Source organism: Xyrauchen texanus, chromosome 25 (genome assembly GCF_025860055.1).
Source record: "Xyrauchen texanus isolate HMW12.3.18 chromosome 25, RBS_HiC_50CHRs, whole genome shotgun sequence".
NCBI classification, from domain to species: Eukaryota; Metazoa; Chordata; class Actinopteri; order Cypriniformes; family Catostomidae; genus Xyrauchen; species Xyrauchen texanus.
In genome coordinates, this window is record NC_068300.1 from 21,166,189 (window position 1) to 21,190,435 (window position 24,247).

The 24,247-nt window shown below is 37.0% G+C and overlaps 1 protein-coding gene across 1 annotated transcript in view; it reads left to right on the forward strand.

The window, feature by feature from the left end:
- The window catches only part of LOC127619230 (ephrin type-A receptor 2-like), a 36,496-nt gene extending 12,520 nt beyond the window's left edge, over window positions 1–23,976 (forward strand). Inside the window, exons 4-17 of the mRNA XM_052092049.1 lie at window positions 6,088–6,243; window positions 6,477–6,812; window positions 7,475–7,599; window positions 7,713–7,899; window positions 9,586–9,685; window positions 10,154–10,209; window positions 10,352–10,477; window positions 11,331–11,516; window positions 14,828–14,889; window positions 15,049–15,258; window positions 15,418–15,567; window positions 15,684–15,877; window positions 16,601–16,756; window positions 21,225–23,976. Coding sequence (XP_051948009.1) covers window positions 6,088–6,243; window positions 6,477–6,812; window positions 7,475–7,599; window positions 7,713–7,899; window positions 9,586–9,685; window positions 10,154–10,209; window positions 10,352–10,477; window positions 11,331–11,516; window positions 14,828–14,889; window positions 15,049–15,258; window positions 15,418–15,567; window positions 15,684–15,877; window positions 16,601–16,756; window positions 21,225–21,333 — 2,153 coding nt within the window. The 3' untranslated portion in view covers window positions 21,334–23,976. The remainder of the gene's footprint in view (window positions 1–6,087; window positions 6,244–6,476; window positions 6,813–7,474; window positions 7,600–7,712; window positions 7,900–9,585; window positions 9,686–10,153; window positions 10,210–10,351; window positions 10,478–11,330; window positions 11,517–14,827; window positions 14,890–15,048; window positions 15,259–15,417; window positions 15,568–15,683; window positions 15,878–16,600; window positions 16,757–21,224) is intronic.
- Window positions 23,977–24,247: the final 271 nt, after the last annotated feature.

Consider the following 24,247-nt stretch of genomic DNA (forward strand, 5'->3'; position numbering starts at 1 on the left):
CTGCGGGAGACAAACCCAATTGTTTTTCTGTGTATGGCAAGTTTTCTTGGTAAATCCAAAGAGACAAACTATAATACTTGACTTAACACAGTGACGTCGTCTTAAGTTGTTACCTAGATACAGTGGTAAACAGCTGCCGCTTGTACTCAGACCAGCTGGTGCAGTGGAAGGGGGCACTCTTTAAAGAAATAGTTCACCCATAAATGACAATTCAGTATTTACTCTTAACTTAAATTTGGGTATTTTCTTCACACAAAGAGAGTATTTACATGCACGACCATATACCGATTATGCTTAATAAGCCGACAAGGTGTAATGTAAACCTTAAACAGTTTTCCTTTATCGGGGTAAGTTCAAAAACGATTTCAGCATACAGTAAATCAATCAGCACATGATTGATTAGGTTTTTGCCAATTACCCTGATTTCGCTCTGCATGTAAACATCTTTACCGCTGTTCTTAACAGTGTTTTATGCATGCCTGTTTACGTGTTGACGTCAAAAGCAGAGAATTATCAGAAGATTTCAAATCAGATTTTTTAATAGTTAGTTATCAGTGGAATGCATATAAACACACTCATGTAGTGACTTCAGAAGACATGGAATATAAAACACTAGTCATACTTTTAGGATACTTTTATAGTGCTTTTGCATCCTTCTTAAAGCTTTAAGATTCAGTCCCCATTTATTGAAAACAATTACCAGTACAATTGTTAAAAATTCCTCCTTTTTGATTTTCACAGAAATAAGAAAGTCATACAGGTTTGGAACAACATTAATGGGAGTAAATGATGACAGAATTTCCCATTTTTGGGTGAACTAGTGAATAACATAATGAGAATAGTAAGATGACAGCATACGTAGCTGCGTTGTAAACTTGTCTTCACCTCATGACAAGGCGAAGAAAATGAATGTTTATGATTGCTCTATGTTGTCTTAATCTTCATTTTCTTTAGTGCACATGTTTTATTTTTGCAATGGCTCCCCTTCTGAATTTAACCTCTTCCCCTGTGAAACGAGCCCCTGGCCGCTGTCCGCACTCACTCCGCAGGACTGTTTGTTTTACTTGGCCATCAACACCTGGTGGAGCAGCACACTTTAACTCAACCCGGCCTGAGGCTACATGTAAGCCCCTCTGCGCCTAGCTTTAAATGACTAGGCCTTTTGTTTTTCTTTCCTTTTTCTTATTTGAAACACCCCCATCAAACTCTTGTCCTGGAGGGCTTTGTGCTGTCCCGCCACCATGTAAACACTCATTCATTCAGCCCTCCTTCCCCTTCTCCGTCGATCCATCTATCCATACATCCGTCCATTAATGTCAGCCTCTCATCCGTCTTCACTCTGACTGTTCCACTCAACCCACACAGCTCACAGACCCCAGTAGGTCACTGGCGAGCAGGATCCAGCTACTCTCACAATAAACAAACAGTCACTCAGAGCCTCTTAAGGCCTAAGCCCTTGGTGCCAAATAGTGAGACGGGGCCCATGAGAGTCGAGTGAAACAGACGTGCTCACATCTCTCTGCTGGGAAGTTTGTATTACATTAATGTAATCAACGTTCCGCAAAAGCCATAAGTCCTCTCTATCCTATGACCTCGCTCTACCATTTTTGCAAATGGGCCAGTTTTTCATTCCTCCATCCAGAGTTCGTCCAACATTCGCCTTCTGTGTCCCTACATGCTTTCATTGGCTGCCTTAGGAAGGAAGCAACGCGTCAGACTTGCGCTTCCTGCTTCCTGTTGTGTCTGAAATGCAAAGACAAAGCCCATTGCACTTAACTGCATTCATACTATATTTTAGAAAGTGAAAAGTTATCTTAAACTGCCACATTAGTCATATAATGCAACAGACTACAGTTTTATTGTGTTCACTAATAGCTATAGTTAAAATATGATGATATTGGAATTTAGTTTGAAGGATAGAATTCATTATAATTATTCTAATTTAAGGGGGGTTTGAAGTAGGTGTTTGAATCCAATATACAAACCTACTGCTAGAGAAATTGCACTTTTGTGTAACTGGACTTTTGACTCACCCTAGTTACTCAAAATAAGTAATCCACTACAAATTATTAATTACTTCTAAAATCAATTATCAGATTACTTTATTGATAACTTCTGTAAAAAGTTTTCACATTACTAATTATTTTATTTTTAAGTTACTTTCTAAATTACTTTTCCTAGAAAAGTTTTTTGTTTTCCGCTTAATTCAAAATGTCTATATTTTTTATTTATTGTCACACCCTTCAGCTTTCACAGAAATGCTAACAGACGTACATATGAATACATCTTATTTTAAGTCTGCTATACATATTACTTTAGGGCAAGTAATGTACTTAAAAGTAATTACTTTGATTGAAAGTCAATAACTGTAGTCTGATAACAAGAATAAAAAATATTATATTACATTACTTTTTTGACTAAAGTAATTATATTACAGTCACTAGTTACTTTAATTGGATGCACCCAACACTGGTGGTGACAATGATATACATTTACATTTAACTGTAATATAGCCTATTTAGTTGTTGTTGTTGTTATTATTATGGTATGCAGGATGTATTTAGAAGTCAACATTATTTAAATAAAAGAAATATAAAAAAAAATAAAGCCCCTTGCACTGAACCACATTCCTGTATTTTGAAAAGTGAAAAGTTCACTTAAAATGCCTCATTAGTTATATAATGAAACCGACTATAGCTTGAAGAGTAAATAGAACTGATTTGACACATTGGAAGAAAAGTTGTGTCTGGTATCTTAAAATTTGCTTCATGTGAGTAGAAAAATAGGATTTAAAGCAATAGTTCACCAAAAAATGTATTTCTGTCATCATTTATCAAAGGCTGTCATTCTTCCAAACATGTACTTTTGTGTTCCACAAAAGAAAGAAAAACATATGGGTTTGAAACAACATGAGGGTGAGTAAATTATGACTTCAATACTATTGAATCAAGACTTTTGAAAAAAGTTTCAAGTCATTTATTCCCAGGGTGTTGTTTGGAGAATACTTGAGAAATTCTTTTGTAAACTTTTGTATGCCATTGCATTAAAGGATTAAAGAAGAACTCTAACGCCAGCATACACAATCCTCCAAAATGCCGGCAGCTTTTTGTCCTCGGCTGTTAAGAAGCCAGACAATGTTTTATCACGTCATGTGGCATCTACACTATTCGAAACAAGTGTTTTCCCTCTCTCTGCACTGAGTGGCATACTGTGCCTGTTGTCCAGAGTCAATGGGCTGCTGAATGTTGTGCTAGACCCACACATGTGGCCATGAGGCAAGTGAGGGGACTTAAGAATTTGGTGATTACCAGTGGAGAGCTGGAGGGGGTGCAGTAGGCATATGAAACAGGGTTCACAGCTGCAGCTGTTCGGCCCCCGTTCTCTGTGAATAGGACAATTCTTATTCTTTTTCTTTTCTCCTGCTCCCCCTTTTCCTTTCAAATCCCTGCAGGACTTGTTATCCCTCGCTATGTCTCTCCCTCAGTCCCCCTGTCTCCCACACCATTCCCACCTCCACAGAGAGGCGAGTTAATGAGTTGCAGTAAAGTCTCCACAACAGCTGGCACAGAAACGGGATGAGGAGTTGACTTGAAAGGAGGAATAAATAACACATTGGCTCGATGTGTGCTGCCACACTGAATTCTTTTCATGCTGAGAGTTTTCTTTTGAAATAAGAGAATGCGTTCTCTCAAATATTAGAGGTAATGTATACCACCGTTAACCCCCTTCCTGTGAGAGAGAGCAAGTGGCTCAACCCAAAACAAGGCCTCAATTGATACAAAGCACTCAGGAAGGAGGAATCACCCAACTCTGTAATTATAACTGTTTGGCAAATCCTTGGATAACAAACCATTAGAAAATGGAAACAATGATTTGGCTATTGTGTTACAGACACAAAATATTTGGACACTTTTTGCCCAATTTTTAAAATGCATGATTGTGTTTGTTTTAGATTTTTAAAAAAATCCAACCATTTATTTTAAAGAATTACTCAAGCTTTTAAGAAAAAGCTTTTATTTATCTATTTTTTTGTTTTTAATGATAAAACAATAGATATAATTTAAAATTTTATAACAAAAATATTGTGCCACTTTCTGGTTAACTTCATACAACCACTAAAAGTGTTCTTATCTAGTATTAGTTACCAAGTTGGTAACTGGTTAAAATTAACCAAGAAAATGTTTGTTATATACAGTATGTTCGTAATCTTGCGCTTTCATTTATGTAATTGTTTTTATAAAAAATATATATTCTATATAATATTTTATGTTATATAGAATATGTACTATTTAAAAAATAATGTTTTTTATTTTAGATTTTCAGTCAAATGTAAAAATATAACTGCAAAAATGTAAAATATGTAAAAGGGTAAATGTTTTGAGAAAAGGTCAAACATGATTTATCTGCAGAATGCATTAGGTATACTGAAAAAGGGCTCCATTTGAAAATACCAAACCAGTACGCATGAAATCAACAAAATACATTTTATGTTTGATATGAGAACATAATTATATTGCATAAAGTCCAAGTGATATTCAACACAGACATCAAAAATGTTTATGATCACATTACTATAAAATGTTCAAATGGATTCAGACTTCTTACGGATGGTGTTTAGTCAACGTGATTTTTACTGCTTGCTCAAAATGAGCTAATGCAACAATTCTTTAGCATTTGGTCTCAACTTAATTTAATTGTGTACAATCTTAATATATGTATATATATATATGCAGTACATATAATTCATTATTTTACAATTCCAGTAAAATTAATTAATAAAATGTAATTAATTAATGCTATAAGTTTAGAACATGTAAAACACATCTGACAATTTGCCCCAATAAAATGTGGGCTGACCTGACATGTCTGGGCAAGTTTATGAAAATAAAAAATACTTTTGTCCTTGGACTAAATTACCAAAGTGCTGCAGTTATAATATTATTTGAAGGATAGAATTCACATTAATCTGATTTATGAGGATTTTAAAAAATGTGTTTGAAACCAACAAACGAAACCACTGGTAGAGAAATTATTTGACAGTTGACATTTGATTAAATTCTTATTGTTTCTGAATTATAGCCCTTGTGACAACTTCCCCACATCTGGCTTCAGTCTACCCTATATTATTATTATTATTTTATTTTTTGGGATTTTCTCCCCAATTTGGAATGCCCAATTCCCAATCCACACTTAAATCCTCGAGGTAGCATAGTGACGCCTAAATCCGAGTGGCGCATCTTATCACGTGGCTTGTTGTGCATTTACCGTGGAGACATAGTGCATGTGGAGACTTCACGCTATTCTCCGCGGCATCTACGCACAACTCTCCACGCACCCTACCGAGAGCAAGAACCACATTATAGCGACCACAAGGAGGTTACCCAACGTGACTACCCACCCTAGCAACCGGCCAATTGGTTGCTTAGGAAGCCTGACTGGAGTCAATCAGCACGCCCTGGATTCGAACTTGCAACTCCAGGTGTGGTAGTCAGCATCTTTACTTGCTGAGCTACACGGGCCCCCCTACCCTATATTATTTAATTTTGTGTTAGAGTAATTATAGAATGTGCTTTATTAACAGAAGCCAATTTTTTTTTGCATTGAAAACATGAAAACCTTCATGTACGCCAATATTTGCTATGTTATACAATATGTAATACAAAATAAATTCAGGCAGTTAACTTGGTTGAAAACAATGTTTGGCTTTCTAAGAAGTGTTTAGTCTCCTTTGTTATGCGCAGCATTCGTTCTGTCTGTTGGTTTGATGTGTTTTGTTCTGTTTTCTCTCATGGTGGAGTTTGAGAGCGAAGGTACTGGGCTGGAATGTGGGATGACTGGTCCTGTTTGCAGAGAATGGGGGGGATGGTTCACACAGGATGAGTAGGAGTGTGCTTAGTCTTGCTCGGCCAACTTTGAACACACTTGCACAAAGTAAAAAAAAAAAAGTAGAGAAAAAATCACTTCAAAGGAGGTTAATTTGCTGTGTTCATTCATAGATAATCACTTGACATATATGCCGAGAGCTGTTTAATTGCAGTGTCCTCTCATCCTCATCCAAGTTGTCATACATGTGTTTTTTTTTTACAGAATGTCAGCCAGGTTTCTTCAAATCTTTAGTGTCCAGTGAGGCCTGTAAATCTTGTCCAGAAAACACCCAGCCCTCGGGCCCCAGAGCCGCAAGCTGCTCCTGTATGGAGGGTTTTTATCGGGCACCTGAAGACCCTGAGACAGCCGCTTGCTCTGGTGAGAAACATTCACGATCAAACCGTCATTCTGCTTTGCACCTCCATCCACTGGTGACATAACCTTGTTAGCCCCCTGTCACTTATAATAACAAACATACAATTTCCTTCCTTATCTACCTTTACAGATCTTTACCCATGTCACGCTTTTCTTTAGGGATTAACTAAAGCACCAAGAGCCCGTTTGAACAGGGGAACAGGTAAATTAAAGGCTTCTGCTCTTTGTCTACTCAGGTTTACCCTCTGCTCCTCAAAGTCTGGTGGCCACCACAGCTCAGATGTCAATAGGCAAGCTTCAATTGTCATGGAGGCCACCTGCAAACACCGGTGGGCGCAGTGATATCACATACACTGTGATGTGTGAACGGTGCGATGGGAGAGTATGTCAGCCTTGTGGTGAGAAAGTGCGTTTTGACCCGAGCAACACGGACCTGAAGGAGACCAGAGTAACTGTAAGTGAACTGGAGCCCCATCTGAACTATACTTTCTCCGTGGAGGCAAGGAGCAGAGTGTCGCAGTTCAGCAATAAGAGAGCCATCAACAGTATCAACACAGCATTACATTACACAGGTCAGTGCTCTTATTGAAAAAAAGGATTCCCAGCATGGTCATGGAAAACCTGGAAATATCAGTGAATTTTAAAATTGTGATTTCTAGGCCTGGGACAGTCGTACAAATTAGTCAAATCTTATAAAAGCCCTAGAAATTTCTATAGCGACTGTAAGATTTTCTAGTTATATCTCATAGTTTTCTATCGCTTAATAGTTAAAATTGTGCCTACCATGTACCATTTGTACCATACATCATGTAACATTTTATCAGCTAGAAATTGCCCTACATGGGTACAATGTGGGTAACAATCCATATCCATTAATACATTAATTAACGACTGGAAAAGTCATCTGAAGTGTATTGGTCAAAAGGAATGGGAACTCTAAATTAATGGAATAGTTCAGCGAAAAATTACAATTCTATCATCGTTTATTCACTCTCATGTTTAGGCAAAACGTAAGCCTCCGTAACCATTCACTTTCTTTTTGTGGCCAAAAGATGCAATGAATGTGAATAGTGACTGAAGCTTACATTCTGCCTAACATCCCCTAATGTGTTCCACAGACAAAATAAGTTCATACAGGTTAATGATGACATAATTTTCATATTTGGCTGAACTATCACTTAAAGGACTTTCAGTTGAACTTCATTGAATCTTTGACCCTTTTGTTTTACCCCAGATCCCCCAAAAGTGACCTCAATGCACCTAGTGGAAAGTGGTCCCACCAGCCTGTCACTGCAGTGGTCTGTTTCTCACCGCGCCAAGCCAGTCGCCACCCGTTACGAACTGATGTATCGCAAGAAGGTCAGGCACAATGTTCGTCTTAAGCTCAAATACTTCACTGCAAATTCTGATCTTTGATATTGGCATTGCTATTCTCCATTGAATCATATTCATTTCCATTTTCATTTCCAAAGGAGAATGATGAGGAGAAGGCCAGTGGAAAGGTGACCACCTACACTGTGCTGGTGCTGGAAAAGAACTCAGTCCAGATCAGTGATTTGGCTCCTTCAACTGTCTACTTGTTTAAAGTCCAAGCTCTCAGCCCAGAGGGCAGTCCGGGCAGCTACAGCATGGAACAGGAGTTTTCAACAATTCCACAAGGTAAACAAAGTGAAAATATTCCATTAAAGGAATATTCCGGGTTTAGTAAAGTTAATCTCAATTGTCATAATGTTGATTAACTCAAATTTATTTTGACTTCTCCTCCTTTTCTTTAAAAAACAAACTGAAATCTGGGTCCTAGTGAGGCCCTTACAATGGAAGTAAATGGGGACAATCAGTAAATGTTAAAAACATATAGCCACAAGACATAAACTGACATAATGTGTGTTAACATGATTTTAGTGTGTTCACTACTAAATTCACTTACTAACCTTTTCTGTGTAAAGTTATAGCCAATTTTACAACTTTGTTGCCATGACGATATATCTACAAACCCTAAAATTACTTTTCAGCTCAAATAATATATGATTTTTAACATAATTAATATAAGTGCTTTAAAAAATTATAAGCTTCACATTTCTGCCTTTAAACCCTCCAAAATTTGGACCCATTCACCTGTATTGTAAACACCTCACTGTAACCTTGATTTTTGCAATTTTTAAAGAAGAGGAACCAGTTGAAATACATTTGTGTTAATCAACATTATGCCACTAATGCTGTCGATTAAGCTTAACTTATATCGAACACAGAATCCTTTTACAAATAGACTTTAAAGACCCCATTAAATTACAAGAAAAGTTTTATGGCGTTAGGTTGATGTGTTTTAATTTTTAAACCTATATGCTACTGTACTTCTACAAAATTCTCTTTAACCCTTTAAGCTCAGATGAAAGGCCAGTGAGGAAAAAACACTGATCAAAATGTTAATAACCACCAACACAAAATGGGTATTGTTTGAAAGCTTAGAAGCTGTACTTTACTATGCATTTAGGTATTATGACCAAATGCAAACAAGTGCTTTGCAGACAAATCAGAAGTGTTCCGTTTTGATAATTTTGCACTGCACGAATTTTGTAATTGGTAAAAACACCAATCTCATCAAATAGCCATGTGTCATATGTTGTTGGAAAGCTCTCAAAGAGTAGAATACATCAAACCTATTTGTTTTACTCACAGAATAAAATATAGTGAGTAATAGCTAAGTATATATCTTTGACATACATGTTTCATGTGAACAGGTGTTGCTCATATGTAGCATTTTTGCTTATAACTTCACAAAAAATAGACAGAACATAAGATATCACATAACATTTCTTAGAGGAGGTGATTATCTTTAAAACGAGTCCACACACAAAGTAATCGGTATCTTTCTACATTTATTTTTGGGGACCAAAAATATTGATGACTCATCTTGCACTACACAGATTTTTATCCAATCAGATTCTCTTTAGAATGAGAATTTCCTCCCCTAATACCACATGCAAATGACTAGCTAGTAGCAAATACTGGGTCATGGTTGTGACGGAACTTAAAGCCTATTGGATAATTAAAAATAGAGGAGCCCTTCCATAAAATAGACAAGCCCTTCCATATATCTCACCCAAACTTCCTGGTTCAATGGGAAATAGATCATCACAAGAAAAAAAAAAACTGTGCTTATCAAATTATTTCATGGGGTCTTTAAAATGTTATAGTTTGTGAGGGTATATTTTTAGTGCAACAATGTATTTGTGCTTAAGTGACATAGAATGTCTGTTTGATCTTTTATATTATTGAGACTTATTTTTTCCATTGACTTATTTCCAGTTACTTATTTGCCGGACCGCTTTGTTATTGTTTTCTCAGCTCTTCAAAAAGTGGGAAACACAGCAGTGATCCTCGGGGCAGCGGTTGGAGGAGGCGTCATGCTTTTCGTCGTGGTAGTGGTCCTGCTTCTGCGAAAACGGTAAAAAACAAGCACTCAACGCACACACCAGAGCTTTGTCTTCCACTCATTCTTTCCAGGCATTTCTTTTCTTCCTTCGTAAATGTTCATTCAATGTTCACTTTAACTGGAATTGCTCCTCACCACTTTAAAGGAAGAATCAGAGTTGAATACGACTTGTCCGTTGACTGCTCAATAAGTGTACCTTAACAAGAGGCTTGTTTCAAAGGAAATGAATCAGAGGGATTATTGTGTGAGATAAGAGGCGGTTGGTTCTTATGGGTTTGAGGCTGTGGCAGTTCTGAGAAGGTGCCTGTGATAACCCAGACCTCTGTCACCACTTGGCAAACACAACCAGCTTTTTATCTAAGCACTCCTCGACTGAATGGAGCCGGTCCAGTGCTAGCCACTCTTCAAACTCAAGTCTGAAAAGAAATGTGTCGGTTTGCTGAAAAATAGAGCCCTCATTGAGTTGTTTTTCTTCTACAGCCGAAGAAACTCTCACACAAGGCAAGGGCCAGAGGACACCTACTTCTCCAGCCCAGGTTAGTTGCATTGAATTTAATTTGGTGGCTTTCCACTTTTAGAATCCCCTTCCTCCCTTTTGAAAAGACCAGCATACTTACTTGCTTTTTCTTGATCTTGTTAAATGTTTTCTATCTCACTGTCAAATTCTCTTCAATCTAGACCAACTGAAGCCATTGAAGACCTATGTTGATCCTCACACATATGAAGACCCCAACACGGCAGTGCTCAAATTTGCCAGCGAGATACATCCCAGTCACATCACCAAGCAGAAAGTCATTGGAGCAGGTTAGAACATTTGTGGCAGTTTGACAACACACTGTGGAACTATTTTGAATGCAGTTTAGGGAAGGGAGGGCTTTTTCCCCCTTGGTGCACTTCACTCATTATTTATTTGAAGTTATGTTACAGTTCATTGCAAGTGACAGGTTTTTTACAGTTCATTGGAGTGACAGCTTCAACAAGGCTCAAACCAGAAATTGTCTGATTCAAGCTCTACGTGTTAGAGCTGGAATATTTTTACTGTAGCAATTCTTCCCCTCCAGAGACCGTTTTTTCCCCCCTCCCAATGTCAGTCAAATTGAATCAGTGTTGTTTTCTTAACTCGCTCTGGAGCTTTCTCAAATCCCACATGGAGTAGTGTATTGCTATTAAAAAACCCCAAAGTTAATTAATCATGACTTAAAAATAAAACAAACAACTGCTAAATCAGTCCTAAGTCTCAAGTGTTTATAGGATATACCTCAAATGTTAAGCCTCCCTGGCCTTGAAATGAGAAGATCAGTGCAGTGTGGTTACGTTTGCCCTATTAAGCCTCCCACAGGACATGGATCTTGTCCACTTTGTGTCTGCTTGTTGTACACAGATTCTCATACCCTTACTGACCCCCCTCCCATGAATCCAATCACTGTCTGTTCATAGGCATTTCCATGGCCTTAGCTCCAGGTGCACATGGGTCATCCACATGCTATTATTTTTTCTCATCCTCTCTGATGCTGGATATCATTTCAAAGACTCCCCTCTGTGTTTTGTAATAACCACTATATTTCATGACACTAGATTAAGGAGTTATAGTTCGGTATGTTGCTTATCTGATGCCTGTATGTCTTTCTCTTTGGTGGTTTGTGTTGCTGTGCTGTAGGTGAGTTTGGAGAGGTGTATCGGGGAATTCTGAAAGCTCCAGGACGCAAGGAATTGCCAGTAGCAATAAAGACGCTAAAACCAGGCTACATAGAGAAACAGAGGCAGGACTTCCTTAGTGAGGCCAGCATCATGGGACAGTTCTCACATCAGAACATCATCCGACTGGAAGGGGTAGTCACCAAATGTAAGTACCGTTTAGAAGTGTAGCTGACACCTAATTTTATTAAAAAAAAAAGTTTTATAATTTTTTTTTATTTTTTTATAAATTATTAAAATATGAATAATTTTATATAATTTTATTCATTAAAATAATACAAAAATATTATATTTGAACTATTATGTTATTATAATTTTTAACAAATATTTTTATCCAAAATAATTATATATAATATATAAATATATATAATTATATATAAATTATTATAATTCTATATTATAATTATCAAAGTATAAATTCTGTAAGTATATAATTATTTATTATAAATAATTTATTTCTACAATAATTAATCTAGCATTAAGCTAGCATCTTTACTACTCCTGTCACTGTGAGAACTTGGCAGTGTGATACTGAAGATATTGTTGACTTTTCTAAGACTAAGTTGTTTATGTTCCTCATTTGTATGTCACTTTGGATAAAAGCTTCTGCTAAATGACTAAATGTAATAATTTAATTATAATTTTTACATTATTTTAAAATATTTTGTTTTATTTATCATAATTTTATTTGAATAAATTGAAATGTTTTAACCAAAATAAAAACTATTAATAATTATAAAATAAATTACATTAAAATTACGGATAATTATACAACTATAAATTGTGTAAATAAAGTATATAAATATTTTTTTTAATTACTACAATAATTAATCAATCATATAATTTTATGCATTGTTTTATAATAAGTTGTATTTTAAATTTTTATACAATAATTTAATACAATTAAGTTATATCTAATATTTTTAATTCAAACAATTAAGATATCAATATTTATATATATATATATATATATATATATATATATATATATATATATATATATATATATATATATATATATATATATATATATATATATATATATATATTAGTTGAAGTCAGAAGTTTACTTACACTGCCATTCAAAAGTTTGGGGTAACTTACCATTGTTTCTCATGATCTTAAAAACCTTTTGATATAAATGAGTTTTGTAGACAAAAATATGCTTGTGCCAACATTTAAATTTATTGCATTACAAAACTAAAATAGTCTAAAAAATAAATAAAAATGTTTTTTTTTTGTAATGGATGTCTTGGACCGAATATTAAAGAAAAGAAGCCAATAAGTGCCCAACGTAGATGAGAACTCCTTCAATACTGTTTTAAAAACATCCGTCATTTGAGAAACAACAAGACTATGTTTCTGCAAATTCTAAGCAAATAGTTGCTACTTTGAAAATGCTAAAATAAAAATAAATTATTTTTTGATTTTTTTCGTCACAACATAATTCCATTTCTGTTATTCAATAATTTTGATGACTTCACTATTATTCTAAAATGTGAAGAAATAATAATAATAATGAAGAATGAGTAAGTGACCCCAAACTTTTGAACGACAGTGTAGTGAGTCATTTAAACCCATTTTTTAACCACTCCACAGATTTAATATTAGCAAACTATAGTTTTGGCAAGTCGTTTAGGACATCTTCTTTGTGCATGACATGAGTAATTTTTCCAACAATTGTTTACAGACAGACTGTTTCACTTTTAATTGACTATATCACAATTCCAGTGGGTCAAACGTTTACATACAATAAGTTAACTGTGCCTTTAAGCAGCTTGGAAAATTCCAAAAAATTATGCCGAGACATAGTTTAGAAAATTAGCCAATTAGCTTCTGAAAAGAGTTGTACTGAATTGTGTACCTGTGGAAGTCATTTAAGGCCTACCTTCAGTGCCTCTTTGCTTGACATCATGTGAAAATCAAAAGAAATCAGCCAAGAACTCAGAAAAAAATGTGGACCTCCACAAGTCTGGTTTATACTTGGGAGCAATTTCCAAACACCTGTAGGCACCACGTTCATCTGTACAAACAATAGTACACAAGTATAAACACCATGGGACCACGCAGCCATCATACCGCTCAGAAAGGAGATGCATTCTGTCTACTAAAAATGAAGATAGTTTGGTGCGAGAAGTGCAAATCAATCCCAGAACAACAGCAAAGGACATTGTAAAGATGCTGGAGGAACCAGATTGACAAGTATCTATATCCACAGTAAAACTAGTCCTGTATCAACATAACCTGAAAGGCTGCTCAGCAAAGAAGAAGCCACTGCTCCAAAACAGCCAACTGCCACTCCAAAAGACAGACTACAGTTTGCAAGTGCACATGAGGACAAAGATCTTACTTTTTTGGAAAATGTCCTCTGGTCGGATGAAACAAAAATGGAACTTTAGCCATAATGACTGTTGTTATGTTTGGAGGATAAAGGGTGAGGCTTGCAAGCCAAAGAACATCATACCAACCGTGAAGCATGGGGGTGGCAGCATCATGTTGTGTGGTTGCTTTGCTGCAGGAGGGACTGGTGCACTTTACAAAATAGATGGCATCATGAGGAAGGAAAATATGAAGATATATTTAAGCAACATCTCAAGACATCAGCCGGGAAGTGGATGGATAAATGTTAAATTCCCCCAGGCATACCTCCTGAATTGTGGCCAAATGGCTTAAGCACAACAAAGTCAAGGTATTGGAGTGGCCATCACAAAGCCCTGAAATCAGTCTGACAGAAAATTTGTGGGCAGAACTGAAAAAGCGTGTGTGAGCAAGGAGGCCTACAAACTTGACTCGGTTACACCAATTCTGTCTGGAGGAATGGGCCAAAAGTCCAGCAACTTATTGTGAGAAGCTTGTGGAAGAATACCTAAAATGTTTGACCCAAGTTAAACAATTTAAAGGCAGTGCTACCAACTATTAACAAAGTGTATGTAAATGTCTGACCCACTGGGAATGTGATGAAAGAAATATGTAGTCTATCTACTATTATTCTGACATTTCACCTTCTTAAAATAAAGTAGTGATACTAACTGACGAAAGGCAGGGAATGTTTTCTAAGATTAAATGTCAGGAATTGTGTTTAAATGCATTTGGCTAAGGTGTATATAAACTTCTGATTTCAACTGTAATTATATAATAATACATTTTATAAATAAATTATATATATATATATTGTATGAATACATTTATTTCTAAATTGTATAAATACATTATTTAAAAGTAGTTTTGAAATTAAAATATTGTATTATAATTATTTTAAAATGGTTTAATAAATAAATTGTAATTATTAAAAAGTAAAGAGAAATTAAATTAGATCATCTAATGTTTTTAAAATATTTTAATAAATGCATTACAATAAAGAAAAAGTGTTGTTACTTCTGAATGTATTTCAGGGGAATTGGTATTTGCCTTTTATGTTGTAAATCAACTCTGTACCTTTTGTCTGTTTCTTTTTTGTAGTCAAGCATGCCATGATTGTGACGGAGTACATGGAAAATGGCGCTCTCGACAAATACCTGAGGGTACGTTTGTCAAATTAATTGCTGGAGACAGCAGAATTATGACAGATGACAATAGCATGTCATCTCAAGGGATTTAATAAATCCGATAAGTTAGTCTGAATTTCCTTTTGTCAGTTTCACAAGAAAAATAGAATAATTAAAATCAGATTTTTTTTTAAGGATCATGATGGCGAGATGTCGTCCTTCCAGTTGGTAGGCATGCTTCGTGGCATTGCAGCCGGAATGAAATATCTCTCAGACATGAGCTATGTACACAGGGATCTGGCTGCCCGCAACATCTTGGTCAACTGTAACCTGGAGTGCAAGGTGTCTGACTTCGGTTTGTCACGTGTTTTGGAGGATGACCCTGAAGGAACCTACACCACCAGTGTAAGTTCAAAGAGACGTTCAATACATTTGTGGTTAGAATGTTCTCTGAAGCTGTGCCTACCTCCAGATGTCTTTATTTGGTTAAAACCTGGTTATTTTTTCTGGATTTTCAGAAATTACAAGGGCTGTCCTGAATTGTTTGTATGGTTTTTCCAATAGGGAGGTAAAATTCCTATTCGCTGGACTGCTCCTGAGGCCATAGCTTACAGGAAATTCACATCAGCCAGTGATGTGTGGAGTTTTGGCATTGTCATGTGGGAAGTCATGGCCTTTGGAGAGAGGCCCTACTGGGACATGAGTAACCATGAGGTACATTCAGGCCACACCACACCAGCTTTGAACAGTAACTTAGTGTATCTGCAGAATGATCATCATCATATGAACAAAATGTCTTGGATCTGAGTATTTGTGCTGTCCTTTGCTAGGTAATGAAGGCTATTAATGAGGCTTTCCGGCTCCCTGCTCCGATGGACTGCCCCTCTGCTGTGTATCAGCTGATGTTACAGTGCTGGCTCCAAGATCGCTCCAAGCGGCCACGCTTCGGTGACATTGTCAGCCTACTGGACAAACTCCTCAAGAGCCCAGATTCTCTCAAGGCCATTGCAGACTTTGACCCTCGGTAGGAGCACAGCACAAACCCAAATCTCACTTTTAACCAACTCAATGTGTCGAGGTGGTTTTTAGTCAGTTCCCCTCAAATTCACACAAATGTCTGATGGCAGAGTAATGTAGTTCAACACATTAACTATAGTTATGTTACACTAACAGTTGAAAACCATGAAGTGTCCAAATACTTCATTTAGAACAATTAAGCACTTTATTACACTTTGAATGAAGTAAATTGATTAACACAAATTATACATGGCTTTTATGTTTTAGTTTTTTCAAATGCATTGACATTCCTACATTTTTAAGCATACCTTAAGTGTCCAAATGGAGCTTTTTGGAGCTACTATTCTCTGAATTCTTACAATGACTTGTATGAAGCTTTCAAAACATGAACAGCAAGAAGTTGAGGCATGCAACATCTATTACACAATTCTGAATTAGTTCAAGAAACTCAAATGGTGTCATTCCTTGGTGAAGTTAAGACAAGCACCATGTACCAATGGGCCCTCAGAATGGTTTGACATTCTGATGTTTATCACACTGTATGTGTGCAAGAGGGTAAAATATCTGTTTCATATGACTGTTTCATATCTTTATCAGATTATAAAACTGAACAGACAGGTTTTCTCTTGAAGTGTACTGTACTTCTCCCACCCAACAATTACATCAAGGGAAAGCCAAAAAAAACTCACTGCGTGGTTTGCTGAATGTATTTGTGTTCTGTCCTTGTCAGAGTTTCCATTCGGCTTCCCAGCACCAGTGGCTCAGATGGTTCTCCTTTCAGGTCTGTGCTGGAGTGGCTGGAGTCCATCAAGATGAGCCAGTACAATGAGAACTTCACCATAGCCGGCATTGTCAGCATGGAGCAGGTGCTGCAGATGAAGAGCGAGTGAGTTACACAGAGTCCCCATAATTCTGTGCCTTTAGCACCCAATAGAAGTGAAGAGCTGCAGTGAACAATTAGATGAGATCACAGACAGTCCATAATGCATTTTTACACACTTGCTTTCTTCTCTCATAGAAGTAAAAAGTATTATTTTTATTATTATAATTTTTTTTTTGTGTGTGTGTGTGTGTGTGTGTGTGTGTTAACTTTCTGAAACAAAAATGTCTAAAACCAGTTGGTTGGTTGGTCTTAGCTGGTCTCCAAGCCTGGTCAGGCTGGTCAATTGGCTGGTTTTAATGGGGTTTTGGGCACTTCTCAGCTTGTCAGACTGGGAAACCAGCTTAAACCAGCTAAGACCATCAACAAAAATATATATATATACACTCACCTAAAGGATTATTAGGAACACCATACTAATACTGTGTTTGACCCACTTTCGCCTTCAGAACTGCCTTAATTCTACGTGGCATTGATTCAACAAGGTGCTGAAAGCATTCTTTAGAAATGTTGGCCCATATTGATAGGATAGCATCTTGCAGTGATGGAGATTTGTGGGATGCACATCCAGGGCACTGAAGCTCCGTTCCACCACATCCCAAAGATGCTCTATTGGGTTGAGATCTGGTGACTGTGGGGGCCATTTTAGTACAGTGAACTCATTGTCATGTTCATGAAACCAATTTGAAATGATTCAAGCTTTGTGACATGGTGCATTATCCTGCTGGAAGTAGCCATCAGAGGATGGGTACATGGTGGCCATAAAGGGATGGACATGGTCAGAAACAATGCTCAGGTAGGTCGTGGCATTTAAACGATGCCAAATTGGCACTAAGGGGCCTGAAGTGTGCCAAGAAAACATCCCCCACACCATTACACCACCACCACCAGCCTGCACAGTGGTAACAAGGCATGATGGATCCATGTTCTCATTCTGTTTAAGCCAAATTCTGACTCTACCATCTGAATGTCTCAACAGAAATCGAGACTCATCAGACCAGGCAACATTTTTCCAGTCTTCAACTGTCCAATTTTGGTGAGCTCTTGCAAATTGTAGCCTCTTTTTCCTATTTGTAGTGGAGATGAGTGGTACCTGGTGGGGTCTCCTGCTGTTGTAGCCCATCCGCCTCAAGGTTGTGCTTGTTGTGGCTTCACAAATGCTTTTCTGCATACCTCGGTTGTAACGAGTGGTTATTTCAGGCAAAGTTGCTCTTCTATCAGCTTGAATCAGTCGGCCCATTCTCCTCTGACCTCTAGCATCAACAAGGCATTTTTGCCCACAGGACTGCCGAAAACTGGATGTTTTTCCCTTTTCACACCATTCTTTGTAAACCCTACAAATGGTTGTGCGTGAAAATCCCAGTAACTGAGCAGATTGTGAAATACTCAGACCGGCCCATCTGGCACCAACAACCATGCCACGCTCAAAATTGCTTAAATCACCTTTCTTTCCCATTCTGACATTCAGTTTGGAGTTTAGGAGATTGTCTTGACCAGGACCACACCCCTAAATGCATTGAAGCAACTGCCATGTGATTGGTTGATTAGATAATTGCATTAATGAGAAATTGAACAGGTGTTCCTAATAATCCTTTAGGTGAGTGTGTGTGTGTGTGTATGTGTGTGTGTGTGTGTGTGTGTGTGTGTGTGTGTGTGTGTGTGTGTGTGTGTATATATATATATATATATATATATATATATATATATCTTTTCCTTTTCAATGCATTCAGTTGCTCTTTTAAGGAAAAAGGCTAAATATGTGACAGATGTTTTATTAATGCCCTAGAATTAGGAAGGACAAGTCAAAATTACTTTTGTCTATCAATATTATGCCACAAATGGTGTTGATTGAGCTTAATTTATATTGAACCCAGAATATTCCTTTAAGAAGGCCTTTTTTCATAATTTACTGATAAATGAGAGGTGAGCTACGGAAAAGTTAACATATAAATATATTTAGGAACATTAAATATGTTTAACCTCATAAGTTAACACATTATGTTTGGCAGACCAATTAAAAACATGTATTACACATAAATTTAGCTCTAGGTGCAAATAATATATCACTGTTTATTGTGTAAAATCCTATTTTGCCATCTTTTCACTAGGCCAGCTTGTATAGTACACAACTTGTGAGGTTTTATGAAAATTGTCCTTTAAACAAAATGCTCCCAGATGAACATAATTTGTAACTGAGAGTTATGGGAATTTGTGAAAGAATTTTGTGCATTTGGAGAACTGTTTTCCTTGTGGCATAGAATCAGAAACAGCCTATGCTGAGGATTATTGTCCAGGACAAGATCGTATTTAAATAAGATGGTATCTATAACGTTTAATAATTCTTGAAGAACATACAAATATTTTCCATGTTTTGCTTTAGGGATCCAGTAATTGAATGTAACTCAAATGTATGCTCTGGTTACAAGGATAAGCTTGCACGGCCACAGACCATTTATGATTTACTGCATCTGGCCAACGTGGAAACCAAGTAAAAATAGGAATAACTATTTAACCGTCTTACAAGACTTTTTGGCGTAAACGCCTTAAGACGTTAATGACATTTTCATATAATAAAACGTATAAACCTTAAAATTCTATTAGGTGAGGCAAGCTTGATTGGAAAAGACTGTGTCAAGAAAGAAAGAATAGGCTTATTTTTTAGTGGCCTGGATGTGGTGGATTGTGGCATGCTTTCCCTCCCTTCCTCCCACTGTTCGCCAGACTCTCTCATCCCTCCCTTTACCAACAGCACTAGTTGAGGCCTGTGCTTCCACTGCAGCCAGTAACCACTGTTCCTGCCTGCTGGGCTCATGAGGCTATGCGGCTTCTCTCTCTCAAATCAACAGGATTGGATTTAAAAGACAGGACTTGAGAGATAAAAGAGAGAAGTAATGGTAGACAAGAATGCTCAGACCCTGCTAGAAAAATCCACCTCAAACTAGTTGTTGTTTTGGAAAATTTTAACTGTTTTCTAGCAGGTTCAAGCTGGTCATTGGATAGTCGACCAGCTACTATGTTCCAAAACTAGCTTGACCACTTTAAAGAGAAATTCTCTCAATGTTTACTAATTTTTGTACCAAATCCGTATTACTTACTTACTTGCATGAAACAAAAAAGGAGATGTTCGGCAGAATGATGGTCTCGGTAATCAAAAACGTTTGTTATATATATGAACTATGCCTTTTAAGCAGGTTTTTGCTAGTCCAAGGTGGTCTGCCCACTACTTGGACCAGCCGATGACAAGTTTTGATCGGCTAGGACCATCTACCATATTCCAAAAACCAGCTTAACCACTTTTAATGGGTTAGTTAATGCTAAAAGGAAAATTCTGTCATCAGTTACTCATCCTTATGTTGTTCCAAACCTGTATGAATTTTTTCCTTCTATGCAAGACAAAATAAGTTCAACAGAATAACAGTGTCCGTCACCATTCACTGTCAATGCATTGAAATGCAATGAGAGTGAATGGTAACTCAAACTAAGAGAATAATAATGACAGAACAATGACGGAATATAATTTTTTGGGGTAAACTATGCATTTAAGATGGTATGGTCCAAGCCAATTACCAGTTTTTACCAGCTAGGACCAGTTAGTGGCCAGTTTGGACCAACTTGGACCATCTACGATATTCCTAAAACCAGCTTGACAACTTTAAAAGGGTTAGTTAATCTAAAAAGGAAAAACATGTCATCATTTACTCGTTCTCATGTTGTTCCAAACCTGTAGGACTGACTTTCTTCCATGGAACATGAGATGTTCAACACAATGACAGTCTCAGTCACCATTCACTTTCTTTGCAATATGCCTTTTAGGCTGGTTTATTGCTGGTCCAAGATGTGCACCTGCTACTTGGACCAACCGATGACCAGTTTCAACCAGCTAGAAACCAGCAATCATGTTCTAAAACCAGCTTAAGCTAGATTTTCCTGCAGGGAATGTGGAGGTAAAGACAACAGTGTTGGACCTCACGGAGGAGGCAGTTTGACTGATGAAGGGGTTGGGATATATGAATAGAGTGGGTGACTCTGTGGAAACAGTGTAGCTTCTAGCCCTGAGACCTTTGGCTCAGATCCTGTGGGTGTTTCAAGCTTGGATGGAAGCTTTGGTGAACTTTGTGTGGACAACCAGAAATGTCTTTGATGTGTTTGTCCTTTTTTCTTTTTAGTTTTTGTTTTATTTTATGGACAAGTGTTCCATTTGGTGTCATCTGGTTGCACTCTTTCAAACCAGAAACTATTTACAAGTTTCTCCACTGGCTGTGGCTGCCAGCTCTGATTCATGGTGGGTGTAGGGAATCCTTGTTAAATCATCAAGGCGCTAATTAAAAATGCAATTAGGACCTGTATAACATGCCATCTGTTGAGCGATGCTTGTGTGCGTGGCCTCCCTCAAAATTACCTTTTGAGAGATGAGATTATGTGTAATTTTCTAGCTCCCACCCATTCTCACACGCCTTTTTTCTTCACTTCTCAGGGATATCCGTAACATTGGAGTACGTCTTCCAGGGCATTTAAAGAGGATTGCCTACAGCATCTTGGGACTTAAGGACCAAACCAGCACCCTGAGTGTGTTTGCTGTGTGAACTGTCTTTGAAATACACCAAAGGGACCAAACCCTCTGGCTGTAGACTGAATGAACTCTAAACTGCCTTGGGATTGGACTGCAGGGACAGCCCTTGACCAGGCCACAACCCTCCAGCCTATCAAGATGGACTCTCAGAGCCATGGAGACTTTGATTTGATGTACTGATCAAAAATGGAGGGGGGAGTATTGAAAATGTGTAAAACAATCAAGAAGCTATTGATGTCTGAATCAAACCACATACATTTTATATATTTTTACCATATGCATATGTTTATATTTTTTAGAGAAAAGTATAGCAATTTCTTTAGTTTTTTGTTTTTTTAATTTGTTTATTTTCATATGCATGCTTAATTTTGACAGAGAACGGTCAAAGCTAGTCTACTCTGATCTTATAGCCAAACACAAACGTGGCTCCTCCAATGGTTTTGTGGGGGAATTCGCATTGCATGGTCTCTTAGAGAAATGCCTTGTGCTTGACTGAAATTTAAGCATTAGTTTGGTGCTATGGAAGACATATACAAACAGGCCTTTCACTACCAGCTGAAATGTGGAATCAAAGCTGGTGGTTATGGGTTTAACTTGAGACTTAGAGATGTTCCACTGAGATCAAGGTGATTGTAATGCTCTCTGGTTTCTATCAAGGCTTGAGCTGGCCTTGATTGATGACGCTTGCTTTGCAATTACACTCTCAGTGCTATATGCTTTGAACCATCAAGTCTAAAGTCTCTGGTTTAAATGAAATGGAGCAGCCAGTCTTTCCTTAAATTCAAAATTTTCTCTACAAACAAGAGGAGAGGAGGCATCACCATGAAATAGCACTTAAATCCGAAGTCTTCGCAGCAGCACTGACACATGCGGGCTGTCTCATCCCTTATCATTATGGAAGGTTACTGCCATGATGGCATTCAGGATGGAAGGAAACACCATGCACACAAAATGACAAAATGAAATTAAAAAAGGTTATGGGACAGATTTTGGCACGCAGACCTATAAAGTGTCACATCGGATGAAATCAAAAGGGAATACATGCACGGAAACGGGAAAACAAATGCATGGTTTTGACTTTGAGATATTTGCACCGAGCGACAATCCTTCCAAAGTAAGGAAATGATCACAAGAAGTCTACACACAGTTATGTTTACTGGGATATGTGGTTGATACACCATGATCTGTTATTCATTCTGTATCAGCAGATTAAAGCATAGTTGCCTAGAGCTGCGAATTGTATTGACTATCTTTGGCAGTTTCGGTTTATGATTAACTGATACAAGATATGCTGGGATGAAATGCTATGCTACGCATTGACCTTCCTTGATTATATCCTGAGACTTACAGGATCAACTTCAATATGGTTTCAAATAGAAGTGTAGAAATGAGTCCCTCTTGTATGGAAAGGTCTGTTAATGATTTAACATTATAAAAAAAAAAAAAAAAGATTAGGAGTAGTTCTATTTACAAAGGATACAATCAGATACCTAATGTCCTTAACTTTCTTAACTAAAGCCACTTATTGTATTGGATAATATTGCAGTTCCTCCTTAAAGGGACAGTTCACCCAAAAATGAAGATTCTTTCAACATTTACTCACCCTAATGTCATCCCAGATGTGTATGACTTTTCTTTCTTCTGCTGAAAAAACAAAAAGATTTTTAGAAGAATATTTCAGCTCTGTAGGTCCATACAATGCAAGTGAATGATGGCCAGAACTTTGAAGTTCCAAAAAGAATATAAAGGCAGCATTAAAGTGATCCATACAACTCCAGCGGCTTCAGAAGCGATATGATAGGAAACAGATATATTTAAGTCCTTTTTTTACTATAAATTCTCCTCACTGCCCAGTAGGAGGCGATATGTATGAAGAACACGAATCGCCAAAAACAAAAGAAGAATTTAAAATAAAAGGGATTTATAGTAAAAAAGGGCTTGAATGTTGATCTGTTTCTCACACAAACCTATCATATTGCTTCTGAAGATAAGGATTTAACCACTGGAGTCTTATAGATCACTTTTTTGCTGCCTTTATGGTCTTTTTGGAACTTCAAAGTTCTGGCCACCATTCTTTTGGATTGTATGGACCTACAGAGCTGAGATATTCTTTTAAAAATCGTTGAGCTCAGCTGAAGAAAGTAAGTCTGGGAAGGCATAAGGGTGAGTAAAAGTAATTTTTGGGTGAACTATCACTTTAAATTTTCTTAATATTTCTAGACGCTGAATGCAGATGGGCTCTTCCATATTTTGAAATGACATATTTAGTGTTTTGTTTGCAGTTGATCTTGTCCTTCATAAAGTGTAGTTTAGGAATTTGATACTGGCTAACTGTAATGATGTCGGGAACCCCACGCTTGAAAAGGGACATATTTAAATTTTGGTCTTGGTTTTGACACTTGATTTATGTTTCAGACTGCTCTGAATTAAATTTTTTCAAACTTTAATGATATTTGAAAAGCTCAGTACAACATACAGACTCCACTCTTGGACATATTTCCACACAAACAAAAACCAGTTTAATTGGGCCAATTGTTTTGTACCTTATTTAATAGTATATTTATTTTTTCTTTCTATTTATTGTCTTAACAACACTGAACTGGGATTTATTTGTAATGGAATTTTGTCTTTCAGTCACAATAAAATCGTTGTATCCTTTGAATTCAGTGTCTCTTTTTGATTTGCCATTTGTTTCTTTAGTAACTAGAGACAAGAGAATAGAAAAGCAGAATCACATTGGTGCTCCAAATCTTTGCTTCATTGTAGTGCATTAAGCTGTGCTGTACTGATCTAGTCAAGGCATCTCTAATGTACTCAAGGAAGCTAGAAGCTTTGCATGACTGCATTATCTAATTGGTCGAAGGAGCCCTTATTTAATTAGTTGCTGGTTTGCAGTCCATCTGTAAACTATGACAGAAACCAATGAA